At 39.4% G+C, this 24,214-nt stretch overlaps 1 protein-coding gene across 1 annotated transcript in view; it reads left to right on the plus strand.

Annotated features, from left to right (window-relative positions):
* Positions 1–22,636, plus strand: part of PNLIPRP3 (pancreatic lipase related protein 3) — a 50,052-nt gene extending 27,416 nt beyond the window's left edge. The window contains exons 5-12 of the mRNA XM_025397272.1: positions 705–813; positions 6,009–6,128; positions 6,212–6,334; positions 10,717–10,835; positions 13,859–13,991; positions 16,453–16,564; positions 21,318–21,485; positions 21,761–22,636. Coding sequence (XP_025253057.1) covers positions 705–813; positions 6,009–6,128; positions 6,212–6,334; positions 10,717–10,835; positions 13,859–13,991; positions 16,453–16,564; positions 21,318–21,485; positions 21,761–21,842 — 966 coding nt within the window. The 3' untranslated portion in view covers positions 21,843–22,636. The remainder of the gene's footprint in view (positions 1–704; positions 814–6,008; positions 6,129–6,211; positions 6,335–10,716; positions 10,836–13,858; positions 13,992–16,452; positions 16,565–21,317; positions 21,486–21,760) is intronic.
* Positions 22,637–24,214: the final 1,578 nt, after the last annotated feature.

Below are 24,214 nucleotides of genomic sequence, written 5' to 3' on the forward strand. Positions count from 1 at the left end.
TCTCCAAATCTTTGACAGCTCTTGTTATCTTTTATTTATAATAGTCATTCTAACAGATGTGAGGTGATATCTCATTGTGATGCTGTTTTGCATTTCCCTAATGATTAGGGATGTTCAACATTTTTTCATAAATCTGTTGGCCATTTGTATGTCTTCTTTTGAGATCTATTCGAATCCTTTGCCCATTTTCGATTGGATCATTTGCTTTCTTGAAATTGAGTTATTTGAGTTTGTGAATATTCTTAAAAGCTCCTGTTTTAAAACCAAAGTTATCCCATACATTTTCTAGTGTTGCCTTAACCTGAAGGATACAGACACAGGCAAGGTGGATAACAGTGTAGGAATGAGCTGCCTTTGATGCATGTTGTGAGCATGCTGAAAGGATTGGGCCTCAGGAAGGATCAGCATGGAGCTAGAAGCCACAAATATAGTTGCTGGGGCTGTTCTCCTGTTTCCAAGGACCACAGGCCAGCCCCTTAGCACAAGCAGAAGAGCTCCTACAGAAGGCATTCTTCCAAGCCCATCTGTTCTCCTGTAGTTGGATAAGGATGTAGGCAGAGGTGTCACTTTGTGACTTTACCAGTCCCCATCTTACGTGCAAAAGGGAGAACCATGTTCATCCTTTTTTTTTCTATTTTTAAAGCATATTTAAGCTATTCCACCGCTGTTTTAAAAATACTTATTCTGTTAAACAATACTTTCAGAAAAAATTTGGATATTCCCCTTCTAAAGTGCACTTGATTGGCCACAGCTTGGGAGCACACCTGGCTGGGGAAGCTGGGTCAAGGATACCAGGCCTTGGAAGAATAACTGGTAAGCATGCCCTGCAGTTGGGCCTTCAGTATGTTTAAATATTATTTACACACAGTATCAAGTATCTGAACACCAAGTAATACTGCAGAAGAAAATGTGAGATACTACAAAATGTGATTCCGATGAAATAAAACAGGAAAGTGTTTTCAAAGCAAAAATGTGCAGATTCACTTCAAGGGTGTTCATCGCAGCATTGTCTTTGGTGACAAAGTAAGAGAAACTACGTGATCCCTCGCCCGCAACTGAATGGTTGAATGAATTATAACACATTCCATCCGTTGGGATTTCATACCGGTAATGCAAAGTGTGAGGTTTACGTAGAGGTAAAGAGTAGAAGGGTGGTTATGAGAGGCGGGGAAGGGAAGAAGAGAGGGGAGGCTAAAGAGAAGTTGGTTAATGGGTATAAAAATCCATAGCTAGAAGGAGTACATTCTAGTATATGATACAGAAATTATAGTTAACAATAATTTATTACATGTTTCAAAATAGCTGGAAGAGAAGGACTGTAATGTTCCCAACACAAAGAAAAGATGAATGATTGTGGTGATGGATATCCCAATTACCCTGATTTGCTCATTACACATTATATACACGTCTCAAAATACCACATGTACTCGCAAAATATGGACAACTATTATATATCAAATTTTAAAAGTTATTTTTAAGAAAGAATGAATTTGAGTCCCACTGATTGTCCTGGACGTTCCTGACACACCTGAACTGCAGCTTACTCAGTTGTTACCGTTTCTAATATTACCCCTGGATATACTGTTAAGTCTAAAAATAAGTTGCAGAGTAAAGTATATAGCATGCATTGGGTTTGGGGGTATAATAATTAATCATGTCTCCTCCCCACATTCTGTTTTCCAAACCAATTGTGTGAGGTGGATGAAGGTCAAAGCATCAGCTCCTTTACCAACAGGCGGGGCTGGCCTCTCCCTCTGCATCCCCCACCAACAGCCAGTAAGCAAGCCCCACGTCTCCTTCATCTGCCTTTTTCCTGTCCGTCCCCTGGTCGTTGTCCTCGCTCAGTCCCTCATCTCTTGCCTGCATTTTGGCCTTGGTCCCCGCTGGTGTCCCAGCCTAGTCTTCTACAAGTACCGCCAGGCTTATGTTTCCAGGTGTAGGCCATGCCACTCCACTGCTCCGAACCTCTCAGGATGTCTCCTTGCCTAAAGCCTCTTAGCTTGTCACATAAACTTGTCATGTTTCATCACAGCTTTTCATGCTCTGTGCCTTTGCACATGCTGTTGTCCCTCTTCCTGAGCGTTCACTGTCCACTTGTCAAGATTCATCTCAAATGTTTCCTCCTAAGGCAGGAATTAATTCTCTGTGCTTCTCATACCCTTGGACATGTGCCTCTTTTGTATTTGAAAACACAAATATTATATTACCTGGTCTTATAATTATGGATGAGCCTGTTATTTTTAACGGAAAGCCTCCCTTACCGCATTGACTCCAGGCTTGGCCACAGTAGCATATTTTCTTTTTGTTAAACTACTGTGCTCTGTGTGCATGTGTGTGTACATGTGCTCTCTCTCTCTCTCACACACGCACACACACATACATGCACACTTTAAATTCAAATCTCAATTTAGAACAGAGTTTTTAAAAAATATCTAGAAAGCCCAAATTGAGATTCAAGTATTTTGTCTCTGCAATCTGTTGCTATAACAGGCTTATTCCTGCTATACGTCACCTCTCTTCTCCTAGCTCTCTGCTCCTAACTCCTCCTCACTCACCTCCACCACCACTACCATTCTTATTTCGAATAATAAAAACTGAACTTTTTTGCTGAAGTCATTATGTGACCCTTTGCGGTCAATTTTCAAGCCCAGAAAAAAAGAAAAAATGAGTTCCTCTTTTGAAGATGGAAGCTCACGGGGCCTCACAGCCTCATGCGGGCTGTGAGATGACCTGGCCCGAGTGGAGCAGAACACGTACCTGCATTTACAATTCATACTGGGTTATGATCAATTCAAAGAGACTTTGTGTTTAGTAAGTTTTTTCAAAAATCAGATACTGTTTAACTCTAGTTTTTCCCATCAGATGAATTATCCTGCTGGGTAAATAGAAAAGAGATTTTTAAAGGCTTTCTAAATGTCCAAGGAATTAATATCATGTGCATGTTGTAATCTGTATTCCTCTGAGAAACTAGTTTTGGGGTAATCATGTTCCTTGAGTAATAGAAGAACTGAGACCTCAAAAACAGATTTTAGCTATATAATAAACCAGTTAAAAACAAAATTAATATGATAAACACATTAAGGACATACGTAAGTTTCTATGTCTTTGGTATTTATGTATAAGTGATAAGTAGTTTTCATTATAACTATTGTTAGGGGGTTACTCAGCTGATTCTGCTTTTATTTATTTTTATTTATAAACAGTATCAACGCTTTTCTTATTTGAGGAAAAATTACCCTTATTATGCTGACACACACACGTACCCAAATACACATACATACTACACACTCAGATCTTAAACGATTAGTTCTCACTCATATAGTAAGAGGTCATGTCTCTCTCCCTAAGGTTAATTAATAGGTCGAACCTAATAGTTCTCTTCCCTTCTGTAGATTTTTCTCCTGAGATATCCTAGAACAACAAATCCAATGTTCCCTCTTCCCTACGTCTTGAAAAGACTGTCTTTTTTGTTTTTTGTTTTTTGTTTTTAATCTGATTGCCTTGTCCTCCAACCTATCTTAGGATGTTTCTCTCTAGGAATCCTGACTTTATTAGAAAGTTGTGTGTAGTCACACTGGTAAAATAAAAATTCTTCCAAGAGTTGAAGATTAATTGTGGGATAAATACTTTTTCCTCTTTCTTTCTTAAGCGCGAATGGTTCATTCATATGCATGTTGCTTTACTTCATTGATCTCTTTGTCTAATTGTCTTTCCACCTGTGCTCTGAGTTCCACCGCCTTTGTGGACTTAAGTCATTTGTTTACTTTTTCTCAGATCTTGTCAACAGAAGCGCTATACTGAAACTCACCCCTTCCTTCCTGGCCTCCCATTTCCCTCTAAATGATGCCCTAGCCTGTTGCATTCCTCTAGACCCAAGCTCCACAAAAGTTGAAAGTGGAGTGATTGCATTTCCTTAGTTCATTCTCTCCTTGACCCACTGCTACCTAGATTCTTTCCCCAAAACCACTGTTACCAGATCACTAGTGGCTTTTTGTGGAACTCTACCAGACCTTTTGACTCTGTGTTTTACTTGACCCCTTTGCAGAATGTGTCCCAGTGGGCCCCTCCCACCTTGCTGAAGTGCTCCCTCATTTTAGCTTCTATGATTCCGCTCTTCTTGGTTGTCTTTGTTTTTTGACTCCCTCTCTCCAGGCTACTTCATGAGTTTCTTTTCGTTTGCCTTTGCCTATATGTTGATGCTCTTCAAGGTTCCAGTCTAGACCCCCTCTTCTCTCCTCCTCTTTTTCTATAATTGCTCTTTTAGTGATTATATTAGTCAGAAAGATAAAAATTTAAAAAAAAAAAACACACACACACACACAAATCCTATGACAAGCTAAGTGTGCTGAGCACATACCCCAGAGCTGTGACACAGACTTTCCTTCTTTGCTCATGCCACATTCCCAGAGGGGTCAACGCCAGTGCTGCTCTGCATCCTCCCTACTCCGGGATCCAGCCACTATATCACAGCAAAGGGATTTTGCTAAAATGTAACTCTGATCATAGATCTCCCCTGCTTGCAAGCTTGCAACAGCTTCCCGTTGATGACCATGTCATGTCCAAACTCCTTGACATGGCTCAGCTGACATCTGGCTCCTGCTAGCAATACTGCCTTCATCTTCCAACAAATCCTAGAAATGTACACACCAGCCTTAGCAAACTAGTTACAGTTTCCCAAATGTGGTGCTCTTTCATCTGGAGGCCATGTACTTCTCTGTCCTCCCCTGAGTTGCTGGCCACCTTACCTTTGCCCTGGCCAATTCTTCTGGTCCCTCAGATCTCTACTAGCGTTTCTTTTTCTTTTTTCTTTTTCTTTTCTTTTTTTGAGACGGAGTCTTGCTCTGTCACCCAGGCTAGAGTGCAGTGGCACAATCTCGGCTCACTGCAACCTCCACCTCCCGGATTCAAGCAATTCTCCCGCCTCAGCCTCCCAAGTAGCTAGGGTTATAGGTGTGTTCCACCACTGTGCCTAGCTAATTTTTGTACTTTTAGTAGAGATGGGGTTTCACCATCTTGGCCAGGCTGGTGTTGAACTCCTGACCTTGTGATCCACCCGCCTTGGCCTCCAAAGGTGCTGGGATTACAGGTATGAGCCACCATACCAGGCCGTGTTTCTTATCTCTTGCAGAAGCACGTCCTAGTTTCCCAAGACTGGGTTATATGCAGCTTCTCTGTGCTTGGATAACACTTATGATCACCACTGCCTCTGCACAGAGGACACTGATTGGGGTGCCTTTCCCACCAAATGGAAAATCCCTTGAGGACAAAGCAAGGTCTTATTCCTCATATCTGAATGCTGAACTTAGTTCCTGGCACATACCAGTTTCTTGACAAATAATTGTCAAATACAGAAATGATTATATATGTGAAAGATCATAATGTTTTAAAGACATCCAGCTATCTTGTCCTTATTTTATGAAACATTTGAACATGACACAATGGGATGAGAGTCTGGACACCTGGCCTCTTAGTCCAGTTTGCCTCTAACATATGATAACCTTGTCCAGTCACTTCACTTCCCTGGGCTTACGGTTTTTCATTTGTATTACTATTAATGAAAAGTAGAACAAAGTGAGCCATAGTTCAGGACAAAGATTCTGCTGTTTTAATTGTGTTGCTTTGTAGATTCATCTTTACATATTGAAGAGTGGTTTTTTTTTATTTAATTTAATTTTTTGCCTACAGATGTTGCTTTTCAGGAACGTTGGTAATTCATAACCTTATTGTATATATGGTACTCCATATACAGACCCTAGAATAGCCACTGTGATTTTTTTTAGTTTGTTAGCTGTTTTGGCATTGTCTCAACATAGCATTACTTATCTGTAGAAACTTGACATTGCAATATATAGAGACCCTACATTTATAGATTTAGATTATGTATCTGTACGTTTTGCTGAGTGATCTTTGATTGATAGAAATAATGTAGGAAACGGCACATGTTTCCAAAGTGACAACAATATTAATGTGCACTTCCACACAACATGTCTTGGTTGTGCTTTCTCTAGGGTTGGACCCAGCTGGGCCATTTTTCCACAACACTCCAAAGGAAGTCAGGCTAGACCCCTCGGATGCCAACTTTGTTGATGTTATTCATACAAATGCAGCTCGCATCCTCTTTGAGCTTGGTAGGTTTTTAACAGAATCAGAAACCTCATTGAAGCGTAGAGGAGATTTGTAGAGGCATTTACCCCATTTTTGTTTATTTCAGGTGTTGGAACCATTGATGCTTGTGGTCATCTTGACTTTTACCCAAATGGAGGGAAGCACATGCCAGGATGTGAAGACTTAATTACACCTTTACTGAAATTTAATTTCAATACTTACAAAAAAGGTAAATAGTTTCTAAACTATGAATGCTGCTGATATATATTCACTGAGCTCTCTCCTTAGATGGGATCCACATACTTTTATGTATAATATACATATAAAATGTATTTTCTCCCAAAACACAGTTGCATATAAGAAGCTCTCCCACCAGTTGTAAGAACCGCAAGATCGGGTACTGTGTCTTAGTTAACTTTGTATCCCTGGTGCCTTATCAATGTCTAGCATATTACAGTCACTCAGTATAAACAAGGAAGGTGTGTTATTCACTCAGCAAATTGAGTGTTTACTATGTGCTAGGCATTATTCTAGGAACAGCAAATATGGAAATGAATACAAAAGACAAAGGTCTCTCCCTGATGGAGTTAATTTTCTAACTTGTTAGGAAACCAATAGATAGTATAAGAGCTAAGGAGACAAAATAAAGCATGGAAAAGGAATATGATGTGTTGGTGACAGAGAAGGTAAAGTAGAGGAAGAAAATTGTTGATAGGATGGTAAGGGAGTCCTTACTGAAGAGATGACCTAAAGGAGTAAGCCTTATAGACACCGGGGGAAGAGGCATTCCAGGCCAACAGGGGGAAGCAAGTGTAAGGGCTGAAAACAGGAATCAGCCTGGCAAGTTCATGACAGTGAGGAGCCTATTGTGGCTGAAACTAGGTAAAAGGAGAGAAGCAGTGCATAAGGTTAGAGAGGGAACCAGGCAGAGGGCAATAACACAGGAGTTTGTGGATGGTAGAAAAGACTTCAACTTTCACTCAAATGAGATAGGAGCCATGAGTGGGTTTCGAGCAGAGAAGAGACGTGGTTTTAGTTACTTATAAAAGAATCACTCTGGATGCTGTAATCACAAATTAAACAAGTAGTATTTAACTTTTTATAGTAGTTTCCAATAATAATAATTGTAATATCTATATGGCATTAAGTTATAAGGCACCAAAAGGTTATTATTTGGGAAATTTATTCTTCCCTGTCTCTACATTTCATCATATAAATAATGAAATATACTATCCATAATATGCAATAATACATAATAATATATATGTATGATGATACGATAATGGATACCTGGATGATTCTAAATATCTCACAGCCCAATTCCATGTAGTCAAGATATCAAGGGCTTGAAATTACTTGCTTTTTTCATTTGGCTGTTGTGCAGGAAAGATACACAGATCATAGTATTGAGTGTAACTCAGGTATCTACTTCACTAGAAATAATATATGCTCTGAAAGAGTAAATGTGATCAGAAGTATATATTTGTAATGACTACATTTTAAAAACCCACACAACTGTCTAATCTACAGGTGCAACAAATAAGAAATAAAGCCAATTTCACCTAGTTCAGATAAGCAAAATTCATATAAAAAAGGCATATTATAAAATTGATTTTCCTCATTATTTTCTATATTATGACTATGAATCCTTTCTATTAGGACAAAATATAGATCTGAAGACTTCATTACATAATTAATTGTTATACATAGATCATATGAAATTCTATAAAAGATTAATTCAACTAAAATATACATTTATCATAAGCTATCATTTTGAGACATTTTAAGATTTCCTATAACTTTATTGGATTAAAAGAACATTTATCATTCACATTAAACCTTTGGATGAGTTTTAAGACTTCAAGGTGTTCTATTTTACTTAAATTTATTACTAAGAAACCATTACTTTTAAAATTAATAGTTTGCTATATTCTAACGAACCGTCTTGTCTAAATCACAATTAATTGTGAATATAAATCTATAGATATACAGAGACCTAATGTAAAAGAAGTCTTTGTTTAATAAAAATGGATGATGCCAATTATTAATTTGTGCTGACGATATTACATTATTTCTGAAACTATGCTGTCTCAGTTCTCTATTGTGTAACAAACCACAGTGAACAATTACAAGAAAAATTATGTTATTGCCAGCTTTCTGAGGGTCAGAATTCAGGCAGAGTTCTGCTGAGACTCTGCTTTGTGTGGTGTTGGCTGGAGTAACTCAGGTGACTGCATCCAGTTGGGGGCTGAGCTGAGCTAAGCTGGATGAGGAGGTCTGAGATCACCCTCCATGTCGGGAACCCTGGGACTTGTTCTCCTCTGTTAGGTGGTCTGTCATCCTTCAGGACCTCTCTCCCCAGCCAGGTAGCCTGGATTTCATAATATTGCAACTGGGTTCCAAGACAGTAAGAGTGGCTGCTGGAAGGTCTTTTAAAGCCTTAGAACTTAACCAGTGTGAGTTTCTCCACAGAACTGATCTTGGTTCTTAGCTACTGGGCAAAGCAAGTCACAAGATCAGCCTGTAATGGGGCAGGGGTATGAAAACATGGCCTCCATATTGAGAGAAGGAATGGTTACATAATACTGCAAATGGGTGAGGACCTAGGAAGGAGTCTTTTGGTGGAAGCAATTATTACATAATAATTATACTGCATATGCTAAAATCAAAATCTAGTTTCTCAAAGATTGGCTAAGCTGTGTAGGTCATTGAAAGAATAGTCCATGCCATTCAGTAAAAATATTGTTATGTAAAATAAAAGAAAGCATAAATGGCTGGGCACAGTGGCTTACACCTGTAATCCCAGCACTTTAAGAGGCTGAGCCAGGAGGATCGCTTGAGACTTGAGGCCAGGAGTTCAAGACCAGCCTGGGCCCAACAAGATAGTGAGGCCTCATCTCTAAAATAAAAAAGAAGAAGAAGAAAGAAAAGAAAGAAGAAATGACTACAATGTTATGAAAATTTTAGAATATGCAGATGTATTTAGATCTTAGCTATTGATGGCAATAATATCATGCTTGATAATGGCAAAACTAATTCATCTTTAGCATTCTTTATAAAACCCCCTACCTGTTACATCTTTAACTCAGTACTGGTTAACAGTGCTGAATATTTTGTGGTTGAATAGGAGGGAGTTCAGTTATTCTTGCAGAACAGAGAGGCAGACTCTTAATTGGTCTACAGTGGAGATACTATATGCACAGGGATACTGTGTCAGAGATCCTAGTGATACAGGATTTTTTCCATACTGCTTCACCAGCCAGAGACCTCCACAGCCTGCAGTGCCTCTGCTTGAGTTTCACTTTCACCTGCTGGGCTCACCACTGAACTTGTCTCACCCACTTGGCCTGGCAGCCTGTGTTCAGCTCACTCTGCTGACCTGGATCTCACACCTGCCAAGGGTGAGCCAAGCATGCCCGCTGCTGTGGTAGGGTGGGTGACTTTAGGCCAGTAACGGCACTGGTTCCACGTCAGGCTGTGACTGGACCAGGCATACTGCAAGCAGCTTCCACCTTGGACGCCAACTTCTGAATGAGGGAAATGTGGTGGTGCCCAAAAAACTCAGAGATGCCAGGAACCATGGAGCCCCAAAGGGGATGTTACATACAGCATGTTACCAAGGCTTAGGGAGCCTTCAGGTCTGAGCCCCCAGGAAACATTACGGCTCATTTGTGTTACAGCTCATTTGTTCCCACCCTCTGCATAGTTCAGCAAACAGGGATGTGTCCCAGATTGTTTGATCCTATTGCCATACTCCAGCCCACAGCTCTTGGGCTGTCCCAGCCCCACCACTGCTTCCTGATGCATGGGGTGGGAGGGCTACAGTGTTTCAGCAGCTCCTTTGGCACCTGCCATTTGGTAGGTCTCAGGTTCTTGTCCCACATCCAGGAAGAATGAGGTTACACAGACAAATGAAGAGTGAGCAAGGCAGAGAACAGTTTTATCCAGTGACAAAACAGCTCTTGGCTGAGAGAGGAACCCAAAGTGGGTAGCCCCTACCTGAAGGCAGGTAGTTTCCACCCAAAGGCAGGTAGTCCCCAAAGTGTGGCTTAGTCTGGGTTTTTTATAGACTCAGAATGAGGGAGGTGTGGGCTGTAGGTAGCCTTGGAAAAAGCAACATTTAACTGGTTAAAAATCCTTGTTCAGGAAGAACCAAAAACGTTGTTCAGGAAAGACCAGGCAAACAGGAATAGAAGTTCTCACTCTGGTCAGGGACTTTACCCAGAACTGGCAGCTTGGTTTTCAGGCTTCACATTGTTTTTGGCTTGAAGGGTGGGTTTCACTGGTACACACTCCTATCTGCCTAGGAAATTGCCTGCCTCCTGCCACTGTCACTAGGAAGTGACTCAGTATATTAGTGTCAAAGCACAAAGTCATCCACATTTGCTTGTGTTTATTTCCACTTCTTGAATGTCCCTTTTGAGTCACATAATTCTTTGGTACAAATAAAATTATATGTAACTTTGATAAATGTTGTACAATATCCAAGCCTGGACAAAAGGTCTGGCCCTCGCAACTCAAGAGACTGCCACTTACAGTTACTCTAAGAAATGGTTTATGCTACCAGTTATCAGTTAATTGCTATCAGTTAATTGGGAATTGTTTTCACAGAAATGGCTTCCTTCTTTGACTGTAACCATGCCCGAAGTCATCAATTTTATGCTGAAAGCATTCTTAATCCTGATGCATTTATTGCTTATCCTTGTAGATCCTACACATCTTTTAAAACAGTAAGTAAATCATCTTACTTGGAATTTAATTATAAAGTAATTTTTTGAAACACAATCGTCCAGCTAAACATTAGGGTTTTGAGTAGGTAGCAAAAAAAATACACCTGCCATTTTGGGAAATAATGGATTGTTTCTGTGCTGAGTACTGAACAGTAGCTGGGATTGCTGGAGGGTTGAAATAACTCAACCAACTGTTTATATTCTGGTTGTTTCAGCTCTTTTGAAGATTATATACAATTTTGCTTTTTTGGCCATTTGTTGTGCAGTAATTAGGTGCTACTGTGTAACAGGCATAAGTCTAGGGCAAAAATATTTCTGCATATATATTTTAAATGTCATCTTCAAAGATGCCTTAAGAAGGCTGAACTAATCAATAGCTACAACCAAACATATTACTATTTACTTGGAATATGAACATTATTTTATTAAAATGTAATTATTTATACAGAGCAGAACTAAGGCATAGATAGCTCAGAGGAGTTTCACACAGATCAATATGTGACAAACTACCAAATCTGATTTTACTTGAGTAAAAGAAAGAAAATCTATTTTATAGTGGGAAATGGAAAAGATCTTCATTCTTGTGCTTTAGAGGCCTAATCCCCTGTTTTATCACGGTAGAAAATGTGGGTGTTCAGCCGAAGTTTATGGTAAATAATAGTACTTTGCAAATAAGCGCTGTGTTGTGACATGAAGACGCATTTCCCTCTTGCTGCAGAACTTGGCAGATGGATGAGTTTAGGCCATGCTCTCAGTTTCCTGCCATTCTCAGAAAGCTTGACAGCCAAACATTAGCATTTCCCACATATCCTCCTTCTCCCCTCTCTTCTTCCTGCTGTGGCTGCTGCTCTGAGCACCCAAGGGATCCTAGCATTTACTTCTAGTGGAAGCAGGCCCTTGGAGTCATTGTATATTTGGAGATAAGAGTTAATCTGCCAAATTGGAGAACACTTAGAAGCTAGCTCCTGCCACATGGATGCTACATGTGGTTACAAACTGTTAGAATGAATCAATTTCCTCAACATATTTTATTGTACTGTACCCAAACAGTCATACAATCAAAGTAACTCAGAGCCAGCAGTGGCATGCACCTGTAGTCTCAGCTACTTGGGAGGCTAAGGCAGGAGATCTCTTAAGCCCAGACATTCAAGGCTACAGTGCGCTATGATCATGCCTCTGAATAACAACTGCATTCCAGCCTAGGTGACAAATTGAGACCCCATCTCAAAAAGTAAGTAAATAAATAAATAGGATGTTACTGTAATCCTAGCCTAAATGTCCATGGTTTATTAAATTAAAAGTTCAAAGCCTAAAATAGCAAATATTCAATCACTGCTACCCATGGTTTTTTTTTGTTTTTGTTTTTGTTTTTTTTTTGAGACGGAGTCTCACTCTTTCACCCAGGATGGAGTGCAGTGGCATGATCTCGGCTCACTGCAAGCTCCGCCTCCTGGGTTCACACCATTCTTCTGCCTCAGCCTCCTGAGTAGCTGGGACTACAGGCACGCACCACCACGCCCGGCTAATTTTTTTTTTTTTTTTTTTTGTNTTAGTAGAGACGGGGTTTCACTGTGGTCTCGATCTCCTGACCTCGTGATCCACCAGCCTCAGCCTCCCAAAGTGCTGGGATTACAGGCATGAGCCACCGCGCCCAGCTGCTACCCATGTTTTTTAAATGTTCACATTTCATTCCTTTTCCTTTAGATTTTTAAAATATACAAATAAAATTAAAGAAGCCAAGGACCTTATATTCCCATCATTCCTTTCCCTAAGGCAGAGTTGAATTTGATATATATCAAATAAATGCTATCATGTTATAAGTACATTTCTGGATTTGCTGTTTTCATTAAATATCATAAATATAAAATTTGAAATCTACATTGATGTACATAGACCTGATGTATTTATTTTATAGGAATCAGTCGTAATTTATTGATTCGTTCCCCTATTAATGTGAGTTTTGATTGTTTCCAGTTTTTGCTGTTAAAAACAATGTCTACCAACTCTGCCATCTTTGTATGTCTCCTTATGTGCTTGAGTGGAATTCCTTCATGGCATACAACAGAAGTGAAATTATCAAAGCATACATACATTTCCTTCCTTATTAGACATTACCAAATCACTGTTTAAAATGTCTATTGATTGCTAAAGAAAAATACAAATGAAGGCCACAATTTAGATATAACCCAAGGCCATCCACAACCACATAGCCAAAACCAAGTCATGCTGATTTCCCAGAAACACCAGCTCTAATCATAAATGAAACAAAAAACCGTGAGCTTTACCAGCTTGTCAGCATGATTCAGGGAAATTAAACCAATCAGCTATAGACAAATCAACATAAATATCTCTACTTGCCCTAGAGAAGAATGTTAATGTAGAATAGCCAATCCCATAAAAAGGTCAAAATACCTCCGTCTTTATAAACTATCCTGTGACTGCTGTAAGCGGGGGCTTCCTACCATTTTCAGTTTGAAGTCTCCCAGCTCAAGGACTGTTCTTTTGTGTGCACAGCAAACTTTTAAAAATTTAAAAATTTGATCTGATTATGTTTTTGACGTTTTAAAAATTATATTCCAGACTGGGAATGCAGTGAAGAATAATACAGCTTTCCGGCAAAAGCGAAGGAGAATTCCCCTATTACACGTATTCAGTGTTGCCAATTGCTTTAATGTTTGCAAATCTGTTGAATATGAAATTATACCTTGTTTTAATTAACACATCCCTGACAACTAGTAAGATTGAGCATCTTTTTTACATAGTTATTGACTATTTGAGTTTCCTCTTCTGTGGATTGTCTATTCATATCATCTACCCATTTTTCTAACAGGGAGTTTCTCTTTTTCCCTCAGTTGCTTTTGTTTTATTTTTGAAAACAGACATGGTGGCCTGTTAGGCACTTTGAAAATGCGTATCTATTTAGATACTTGAGATGTATTATTATTTAATAATATATCACGCGTTTTATTGAAGGGCAACATTTCTAATTATGTAAGTAATCACCTTTCATTTTCTGTCATCAGGGAAATTGCTTCTTTTGTCCCAAAGAAGGTTGCCCAACAATGGGTCATTTTGCTGATAGATTTCACCTCAAAAATATGAAGACTAATGGATTATATTATTTTTTAAACACAGGGTCTCTTTCCCCATTTGCCCGTAAGTATTATAGCTAAGTTTTATTGTAATGCTTTAAGGTACTTATCTTTAAAAATTCAACAGTTTTTATTGAGCGTCTACTAAATAATTGGGCATTGGGCCAGACTGGGAATTCAGTGAAGAACAACACAGTGAGGTCTTTAACTGAGTTTAGGCTAATGGGAAAGACAGCAAGTAAAATCTCAGTTCCAATCCTGAGTAATAAACTTTCTCTTAGGAAACATTCAAGATATGTGCAGAGCATAAAGGTCAGGGAGCCTTTCTAAGCTGACTCCTGTAGGATGAGTAAGAGGGAGAAGGAAAGTAGGAGTATTCTAGGCAGAAGGGACCACATCTGTAAATGCCTGGAAGTCAGAGAGAGCAGAAACTGAAAGAAGCCCCTCCCAGGATTGTAGAGACCAGGAGGACAGTGATAGGAGATGAAGTGGGAGAGACAAATTGGTACAGATAATGAGGGACGGGCCTTGTGTCCCAAGTGGAGAGGTTGGGCTTTGTCTGTGGGTGAATGGAAAGCCATTGAAGGGTATTAAGAATTACCAGATTATTTTTATTTTTAGAAAAATCACTTTAGTTTCTGCATGGATTAGAAGGCCACAAGATGGAAGCAGGGTGCCTGTTAGATAATTATTGCCACAATTCAGGGAGAAAAAAAAAAAAAAGTAGAGAGGTTGCAAAGATAGTTAGAAGGTAGAAGCAAAATGGATCTAGGTGAATGGATTTAAAAATGCAGAAAAGTAAGGCGTCAAGGACAGTTCTGGCTGTGGATGAGGTGTCATTCTCTGAGCTTGACGACACAGGAAGAAAGGCTAGTGTGGAGCAAGATGATGGGCTAGTTTCTCACATGTTACTTTGGAGCTGCCTTTAGAGTTTGAGAGTATGTGTGCCCCATGAGGCAGGTAGAGATAGGGATCTCAGCCTCTGGAAATGGATGTGTTCTACAGAGATTTGGGAGTCACTCAGCCTGTAGTCAGTGTGGTGAAAGTGGATGATGTCCTTACCCAAGAAGAATGTGCCAGATGAGAAGGAAAGAGAGCAGAGAAAGAGGCCCCTGCAAAGGAGACTGAAGAATGGGCAGAGAGAAGGAAGACCAGTGAAGGTTATCATTAAAAGAGCCAAAGAAAGAAAGATGGGGAGGAAGAGAGGAGACATATGCCACAGCAAATTGTTTTTTTTTTTTTTTGAGACGGAGTCTCCCTCTGTTGCCCAGGCTGGAGTGCAGTGGTGCGATCTCAGTTCACTGCAAGCTCCGCCTCTCTGGTTCAGACCATTCTCCTGCCTCAGCCTCCTGAGTAGCTGGGACTACAGGCGCGTGCCACCACGCATGGCTAATTTTTTGTATTTTTAGTAGAGACGGGGTTTCACTGTGTTAGCCAGGATGGTCTCAATCTCCTGACCTCATGATCTGCCCGTCTTGGCCTCCCAAAGTGCTAGGATTACAGGCGTGAGCCCCCGCTCCTGGCCCACTACAAATATTTTTATGACTTCTAAGAATGGAAGTCCTATGTCATCTTTTGTCTATTTCCTTTGTATTGTGGTCAAATGAGGGCCCCACATTTGGGTGAAGAGGCTCATTGGGTGAAGAAACAATTCAACTCTTACTGAGCTTGGCTAGGGTGGTTTCAGTGGAGAGATAGCAGGGGGACCAAGATTCCAGTAGAAAGATAGCAGGGGGACCCAGATTCCAGTAGAATAGGCTGAGAAGAGAAAGAAAATTCTTTGACAATGATTAACTCGGAATTAAAATTCCTCTCTGGTAGGTTTCTTTCCCTTTTTAAATTCTTTTTCAAATAATCATATGAAGAATTGCATTGTTTTAGTTTGTTATTAAGCATACAGTAATTTAAGAATTCAATAAAAAGATCTGTTTAGCTCTAGATGTAAAAATTTACATTTGACCATTTACAAGGGAATGATCCTAATGACAGATACTATATTGATCTGTATCTATGTGTACTGGGCATTCTTAGCACATATCCCTGCAGGAGAAGAAGAATGACTCGCTTTGCCTCTAAATGATTATAAAAGCACACGTCTTCTTGCCCAATAGGTTTCCTAGATTTTTCTGGATTAATTGTCACACTACGGCAAATAAAAATTTGGCTATAGAAAGTATACATGCTATATATATGCCACACAATACAAAGGAAATAGACAAAAGAAGACACAGGACTTCCCTTTTTAAAAGTGATAACAATACCTGGAAAAATAAAGAATGTTCTTTTAAAAATATTATTAAACTATTTTTTTCTGGAAAATTAAAATGTGGCCCATAATGTGTATTTTTAAATGTAGTTTTTCACCAAATTCACTGAAACTAAAGTTGTATTTTTGCATGAATATGTGCAACACTGTTCAAATACAACCCTGAAAATTGTATTTCCATTAAAGGATCCAGGATGTCATACTTCCCATGTGTTTTTAACCCTTTCTCTCCCTTTCTTTCTTGTTTCCTTATATCTAGGTTGGAGGCACAGATTGTCTGTTAAACTCAGAGGAAGCAAAGTCACTCAAGGGACTGTCTTTCTTCGTGTAGGCGGGACAATTGGGAAAACTGGGGAGGTTGCCATTGCCAGGTAGGCACAGTGAGAAACTGACGCTTTGCACCGTGCTGGGGGCTCAGTAACACTCAGTGAGACTGGCTCAGTAAGCTGTTCAGTCTTCTCTTTTCCTATAATTCCACAGGCTACCATGTTATCTTTGATTCTTCTTTTTACTTCACGTTTTCCAAATATAAAGTAGAAATCATAATATGTATTTTCTCTACAGTTCCAACTAGAAACAGAAAATGTTAGGAAATGATAACATGAAAATACAGATCTAGATAATAGAGCAAGTGGAAAAAAACTGACAGTATTCAAGGTATATTTTTAATCCCATTCACTTAATATTATACAAATATAAGCATATAGTTTTATTTGTGTAAGTAACAAATGAGACATTTATATAAATTGCTAAATTTCTAATAAGCTGTCTAAGCATTACCCACAGATACAGGACATGTGTTAGAATAGTCAGAGGTTAAAAATAATCTAGTTCAGATGTTCCTTTTGTATCTTCTGCTAAAGCCTCCTTTTATCTTGAAATTTTCTTAATCTTTTATTTACTCAGCCTTAGCATTTTTGTATTATGTTCATGTCCATTATTTTATTCTGTAATTTATGTCAGAATTAACATTATACATACTAATTAGATGCAACCTGTTTTGCAAACAGATGAATGGATTAGGTGTTTTATCTCTGTGATTTCCATCATCCTCAAACACTGGGCACAGGCACGAACGGCAGAGATTTTTTGGTTATTTTGTCAGTTGAGAGATGCATCAGTTTTATCACTGGCAGAGTTTCTGCACGTCATCTTGCCTTGGTCCAACTGTCTGTAAATATAAGCTCAGTGAGTGATGATCTGGATCCTGGTTGGTGCACAGGCTCCAGCCCACCCTTCTTCTAGCCATGTCTCCCACCATTTGGCTTTGTTCCACCTTCAGTTCAGCGAGGCTACACTGTTTGCACTACCCAGCACTGAATAGATCTCACCCTTACCTTTCTTCAGGACTTCACCCATGCTGTTCCTTTGTTGCAGATACTTTTTCCTGTCTGCTATTTTGTTTCTACCTGTTCTTCATGGCTCCATCAAGCCTCCCTCTGAGAGCAGTTCAGCACAATCATGTGCCTGTGGTTTTGAGGCTCACAGGATGCTGGATAAAAGCTGTGTGATTTGTGCCCTTCACAGAGGCACCTAACCTGGGGCAGCTGGCGATGAATATGCAGTTTCTGCCTGTTTTAAGATTTGTGAGAGCGTTTCCACATCTCTGTTCTTTTGATAACGGCCGAAGAAGCTGTTTGTAATGCTGTTGCATAGTTACCCAATCCTCTTTTAAGAATAAGTAAGCATTGAAGGTTCACAGCAGATTTCTCATCTTGAAATGAAGTCAGCTAGCTAAATTTGTATGCTGGTCTAGTTCTATTCTTCAGACAAGTTTTATAAGTCCAGCTTCTCCATGCTCATGGATAGGAAGAATCAATATCATTAAAATGAAAATATCAATAACATGAAAAGACAGATCTAGATAATCGAGCAAGTGGAAAAAAATTGATAGCATATAAGGTATATTTTTAATCCCATTCATTTAATACTATACAAATATGAGCATATATTTTTATTTGTGCAACTCACAAATAAATAAGACCGTTATATAAATTGCTAAATTTCTTTTTCTTTTCTTTTTTTTTTGAGATAGAATCTTGCTCTGTCACCCAGGTTGGAGTGTAGTGGTGTGATCTCGCCTCATTGCAACCTCCCCTTCCCGGGTTCAAGTGATTATCCTGCCTCAGCCTCCTGAGTAACTGGGATTACGCGTGCCCACCACCATGCCTGGCTAATTTTTGTATTTTTAGTAGAGACAGGGTTCACTATGTTTGCCAGGCTGATCTCAAACTCCTAGCCTCAAGTGATCTGAGCACCTCAGCCTCCCAAAATACTGGCATTACAGGACTGAGCCCACTGCGCCTGGCCAAATTGCTAAATTTCTAATAGGCTATCTACTGCCCAAAGCAATTTATAGATTCAATGCACCATTGAGTTTATTCACAGAACTAAAAAAAACTATTTTAAAATTCATATGGAACCAAAAAAAATAAATAAATAAAAAGAGCCCGAATAGCCAAGACAATCCTAAGCAAAAAGAACAAAGCTAGAGGCATCATGCTACCTGACTTCAAACTACACTACAGGGCCATGGTACTGCTACAAAAACAGACACATAGACCAATGGAATAGAGTAGAGAATCCAGAAATAAGGCCACATACCTATAGTTATCTGATCTTTGACAAATCTGTCAAAAACAAGCAATGGAGAAAGAATCCCCTACTCAATAAATGGTGCTGGGATACCTGGTTAGCCATAAGCCAAAGGTACTGAAACTGGACCTCTTGCTTACACCATATATTACAAGAATTAACTCAAGATAGATTAAAGACTTAAATGTAAAACCTAGAACTATAAAAACCCTGGAAGACAACTTAGGTAATAGCACTCAGGACATAGGCCCAGGCAAAGATTTCATGATGAAGATGGCGAAAGCAATTGCAATGAAAGCAAAAATTAAAAAACGGAATCTAATTAAGCTAAAGAGCTTCTGCACAGCAAAAGAAACTATCAACAGAGTGAACAGACAACCTACAGAATGGGAGAAAACTTTGGCAACCTATCCATCTGACAAATGTCTAATATCCCACATCTATAAGGAACTTAAATAAATTTATAAGGCAAAAACAAACAACTACATTACCAAGTGGGCAAAGGACATCAACAGACACTTTTCAAAAGAAGACATACACATGGCCACCAAGCATATGAAAAAAAGCCCAACATCACTGATCATTAGAGAAATGCAAATCAAAATTATAATAAGATACCATCTCACATCAGTCAGAATGGCTATTATTAAAAGTCAAAAAATAACATACTGAGGTTTTGGAGAAAAAGGAACACTTACACACTGCTGGTTGGAATGTAAATTTGTTCAACCATTGTGGAAGGCCTCAAGGACCTAAAGACAGAAATATCGTTTGACCCAGCAATCACATTTCTGATTATATACCCAAAGGAATAGAAATTGTTCTATTGTAAAGGCACATGCATGCCTATGTTAATGCAGCACTATTCATAATAGCAAAGACATGGAATCAACCCATATGTCCATCAATGACAGACTAGATAAAGAAAATGTGGTACCTATATACCATGGAATACTATGCAGCCATAAAAAAGAATGAGATCATGTCCTTCGCAGGAACATGGGTGGAGCTGGAGGCCATTATCCTTAGCAAACTAATGCAGGAACAGGAAACCAAATACTGAATATTCTCACTTATAAGTGGGAGCTAAATGATGAGAACACACAAACACATACAACGAAACAACACACACTGGGACCTACCAGAGGGTGAAGGGTGGGAGGAGGGCGAGGATCAGGAAAAATAGTTAATGGGTACTAGGCTTAATATGTGGGTGATGAAGTAATCTGTACAACAGACCCCCATGACACATGTTTACCTAGGTACCTGCACATGTACCCCTGACCTTAAGTGTTTAACAAAAAAAAAGTCCAGCTTCACCATAGGTTATATCTTAGCTAACTGGACTTCTAAAGACATAAAGGGCTGCATTGTATGGGCACTGAGTGAAGATAGTTCTTGGAATAACAGAAAGATTACCCTTAAGAATTTGGAAGAACAGTTTCCTCTGGTAATTAAATCAATTAATTCCACTAGTAATATAATAAGACAGACCCTAGAAACAGCAATATTCATTCGTTAATTCATTCAGCAAATATGTAGGTGCCTACGCTGTGCCAGGAACTGTTCTAATTGCTGGGGATGCAGACACAGTTCCTTCTTTCACAGAGCTAATATTGCAGTTTGAGTAGACAAATGATACATTAACAGAAGAATGGTTTCAAGTTATGAAGAAATAAGGAAAGGTGATACAGTATGGAGCAACATGGGGACAAATTTAGTTATGATTGTAGCTTAATCATTTACTAACTATAGTTTAATTTATGTTGCCAACACAACAAAAAAGGGACTGTTTCATCAGAAGGAGAATATTAGCAATAGCCATAGGAAATGGGAGTCAGGAAGCTCTTCTGGAGGTAAGAGATGTTGGTTTGGGTGCCACGACCAATTTGGGTCACAGTGGAGAATTTTTGCATGATAGGGAAGAAACATGTCATTGGTTTCACTTTGGCTTGGATGGAACATACCTTATGCCTCGAGATATGGCACCTCTCTCTGCTCTATTGCTGTGATCAACAAAATGTCTTTTGATCACTAATTTGGTTACCCAATTCTTTTTATGTGGTTAAACAAGGTACCAGAAAAAGGGCACGGGAGCTTTCTGGTTAATCAAAGGGAGGCATTTCCACACTGTGAATTGGTGAACAGGCTTCTGGTTTATAGATAAGTCTCGTGTAAATTTAGTCCACTATTGAGAATTTCTTGATTTCCTGGTGTCAGTATAATCTGGTTTCTGATACTACAAAGCCAAGACCAGATCTTTCACTGTGGAGAAATCACAATAATGCCTCTCTAGGTATTCTCTAAAAATCACCTAGCCAAGCTTTCCATTTACTTCACCCTTCTTTCAAACTTCAGAACCATGCTATTCTGAGATGCTGATCAATACACATGGAAAGAATAAATCTCCTACAAGCAAATGCTAGCAAATACAAGTTTCTCTTCCATAGTGCATACACAGATGTGTTTTCTTTCATTCAGTGCTGTGAACAGCCAGTGCAAACTTATGAGTCTTATTTTTGTTTACAGTGGAAAACTTGAGCCAGGCATGACTTACACGAAATTAATCGATGCAGATGTTAACGTTGGAAACATTACAAGTGTTCAGTTCATCTGGAAAAAACATTTGTTTGAAGATTCTCAGAATAAGTTGGGAGCAGAAATGGTGATAAATACATCTGGGAAATATGGATATAAGTAAGTATTGCTTTTTCCTTTTCATTTTAGTACTTTACATTTTATAAATGGTGTTTAAGCCCATAGAGAATTTGAAATGTGCAAGTAGTATAAAAATTTATAGACTTTGAAATTTTGCAATTAAAGAAAAGGAAAATTTAAGAAACCAATGCTTTATTTGCAGAAGTGTTCAAACATAAGAATGACTCATTAAATTGGGGGATCTACCAATGTCTTTTTCTTCCCTGGCGTCAGGTTAAAATTCCTTTTTTTTTTTTTTCCTTAAAAACTTTCAGATCTACCTTCTGTAGCCAAGACATTATGGGACCTAATATTCCCCAGAATCTGAAACCATGCCAACCTCAGATACAGTCTTGATGGATTTCTTTAGTAGGAGCAGTGAAGAAAAGTGTCTCCTTCCGCCTGGCATCCAGACCAAATGTAACTCTTGTAAATGACTCCCAGTCATTTGCAAGGGTCTTACTCAGAGTCAAGTACAGGTTTGGTTTTTTTTTTTCTGTGTGGAATGTCCATCTAATGGCACCTTAAAAACACACTGAACCCTGGGACAAAAGGTAATTCCTGTGGTCTCTAGGAATCTGGATGTCAGTGACAAAATAGAGCTGTTTTGGAATTTTCCTGAATAAGAAGAGGTGATGCAAATGTACGGTGAGTGTATAAACTCACTGGAAAAAAAGTGAGCCTCTGGTTTGCTGAGTTTTTGAAGTACATTTTCAGATAAAATAATCATTGTTCTAAAATTATATAAAACTATTTGTTATGTTGTTAAATCTTGCTGAGACAAATTATGACTATAGTGCATGATATATAGTAGATTATAACCTTGTGGGTTGATGTGTCTATCTAGTAATAATAAAAACTAATGAGATTGCACTAGTATTTCCAAGGTGTTCCTTGGTGTTCAGGGTGTGCATAAGAGAGATTTTAGAGCTTATCTCTTGTGTGTTCATCAGTTAGCAATGGGACCTGAAGTTCAACAACCCGGGGTATAGCCCCCTTCCTCCAAAAGTCCCTGCCACAGGAGAATTACTCCTCTCCGTGGTTCTTGAAGGCTCTATGGTGAATTTGTATCTAGCCTCAAGGCAGCATTTCATTTGTAAAGCACTTGGATAACCTTTTGTTCTTGCAATAACAATATTACAATATTTAAATATGTCCATTGTGGTTTTTTTTTTCTTTATGTTGCTTCAATTTCTTCCAAGTAAGTTGTCCTTAGCCAGCGAAAGGAGAAATTTTATATTTTCATTTGCTCTGTTTTCTATCACTAGGCTCAGTGTTTAGCCTATAGGTCTGGGCTGTAAATATTGTTGGAGAGAAATGATGACAGATCCTCTGCAGAGGGTTTCTCGATTCTCCTTGGCGCCTCGCTGCCAGCTGAACCTTCAGAAGGACCCGTGGATGTACATAAATAAATCTGTGCTGTGGCGGAAAGCAGAGAAGCAAGTGGGATACTCTCCCATTTTGCAAGTAAGGGATGGAAGATTACTGGGGAGAAGGAGGAAAACGGGTTCAGGGACATTTGGCATGATCCGGCGGTGTGTACTGCTCTCACTCGTGGGCTGCACCTATTCACACCTATGCCAATCCAGGAGCAGAGTGGCTATGAGTAAGCTCAGTAGAAGGGACTGAGCCGTACTGAGTAATTGTGTCACAGTCCAGCATTCATTAGCAAGCTGGTGGTGAAGTCAGCACAGGCCCTCGGGGAGAGAAGTCTTCCTGAGAGCAGCTGTCCCGAGCCTGCGCAGGTCCCAAGGTGGGGAAGAGTTATGGATCCGGCCGTGGCATTAGGCAACATGAGTACTAGCTGCCTCCTCGCCCAAGAGGTCTCTAGGCTGGCTCCTTCAAGGCTTGAAAAGACTAATTGTAGTCAATTAACTTCCGAGAACCCTATTTTAATAAAGTATAGACTTACTGTCCTATAGTTCTTAATATCTGTCTCCTTTTTTGCATTATAAGAACGTGTGAGGATGAAAAATAGTGCATGAACTATCCAGGCAAAGGAATTCCAAAAGTTCAAGGTGACGCCGTTATTTTCTGTGTGTGCTATTCCCTAAGGAAGCACTAAAAAAATGATTCCCTTTCCCTCTGAGTGCCCTGCATTATTGTAGCATAGCAATTATGGCCTACTACTGTTTGGGCAAGGACTATTACTGAATTGTTCTGCTTCCTGAATGAATGCTGAAAATGCAGTCCAATTACCCAATACTCCCTCCACTCTGTGACTATTAACACACTCATGCCTGGTCATCATATCACTCACAAATGCCCACCTCCAACTCGCCAAGCGGAATGTCCTCTTTGACCACAGCTGCCTCCCCTTCCGGCTTGCTGAGTGACATTTTTTTTTTTTTTTTTCTGTTAGACAAAACCTTAACCTTGAATGCTTTCGGATTTCTTTTCTCCGGGCCGGCACCTGAAGTGCTGTTCGGACAGTGGTACCACAGAGAAGATGGATGTAATTAGAATGTATATGATATGATGTATATTGTGATCTGTACTGTCCTGAAATGCGTTTGACACCCCCTGCCCCAAACTCTTCTCCTACTTTATATAGAAAACAGATGCCATGATCAGACAGCAATCTCTACTCTTTTTGATCCAAATACATCAACTACTTACATCTGCATCCATTCTATCCTTTTTCTTTCTAATAGGGAAGCTGCTTCTTCTCTCCCAGGCTAATCCCTGCCTCTGTGTGGTGGACTCCACCCTCTCCTGCTTTCTCGGGA

This window comes from Theropithecus gelada, chromosome 9, assembly GCF_003255815.1.
Source record: "Theropithecus gelada isolate Dixy chromosome 9, Tgel_1.0, whole genome shotgun sequence".
Taxonomy (NCBI): domain Eukaryota; kingdom Metazoa; phylum Chordata; class Mammalia; order Primates; family Cercopithecidae; genus Theropithecus; species Theropithecus gelada.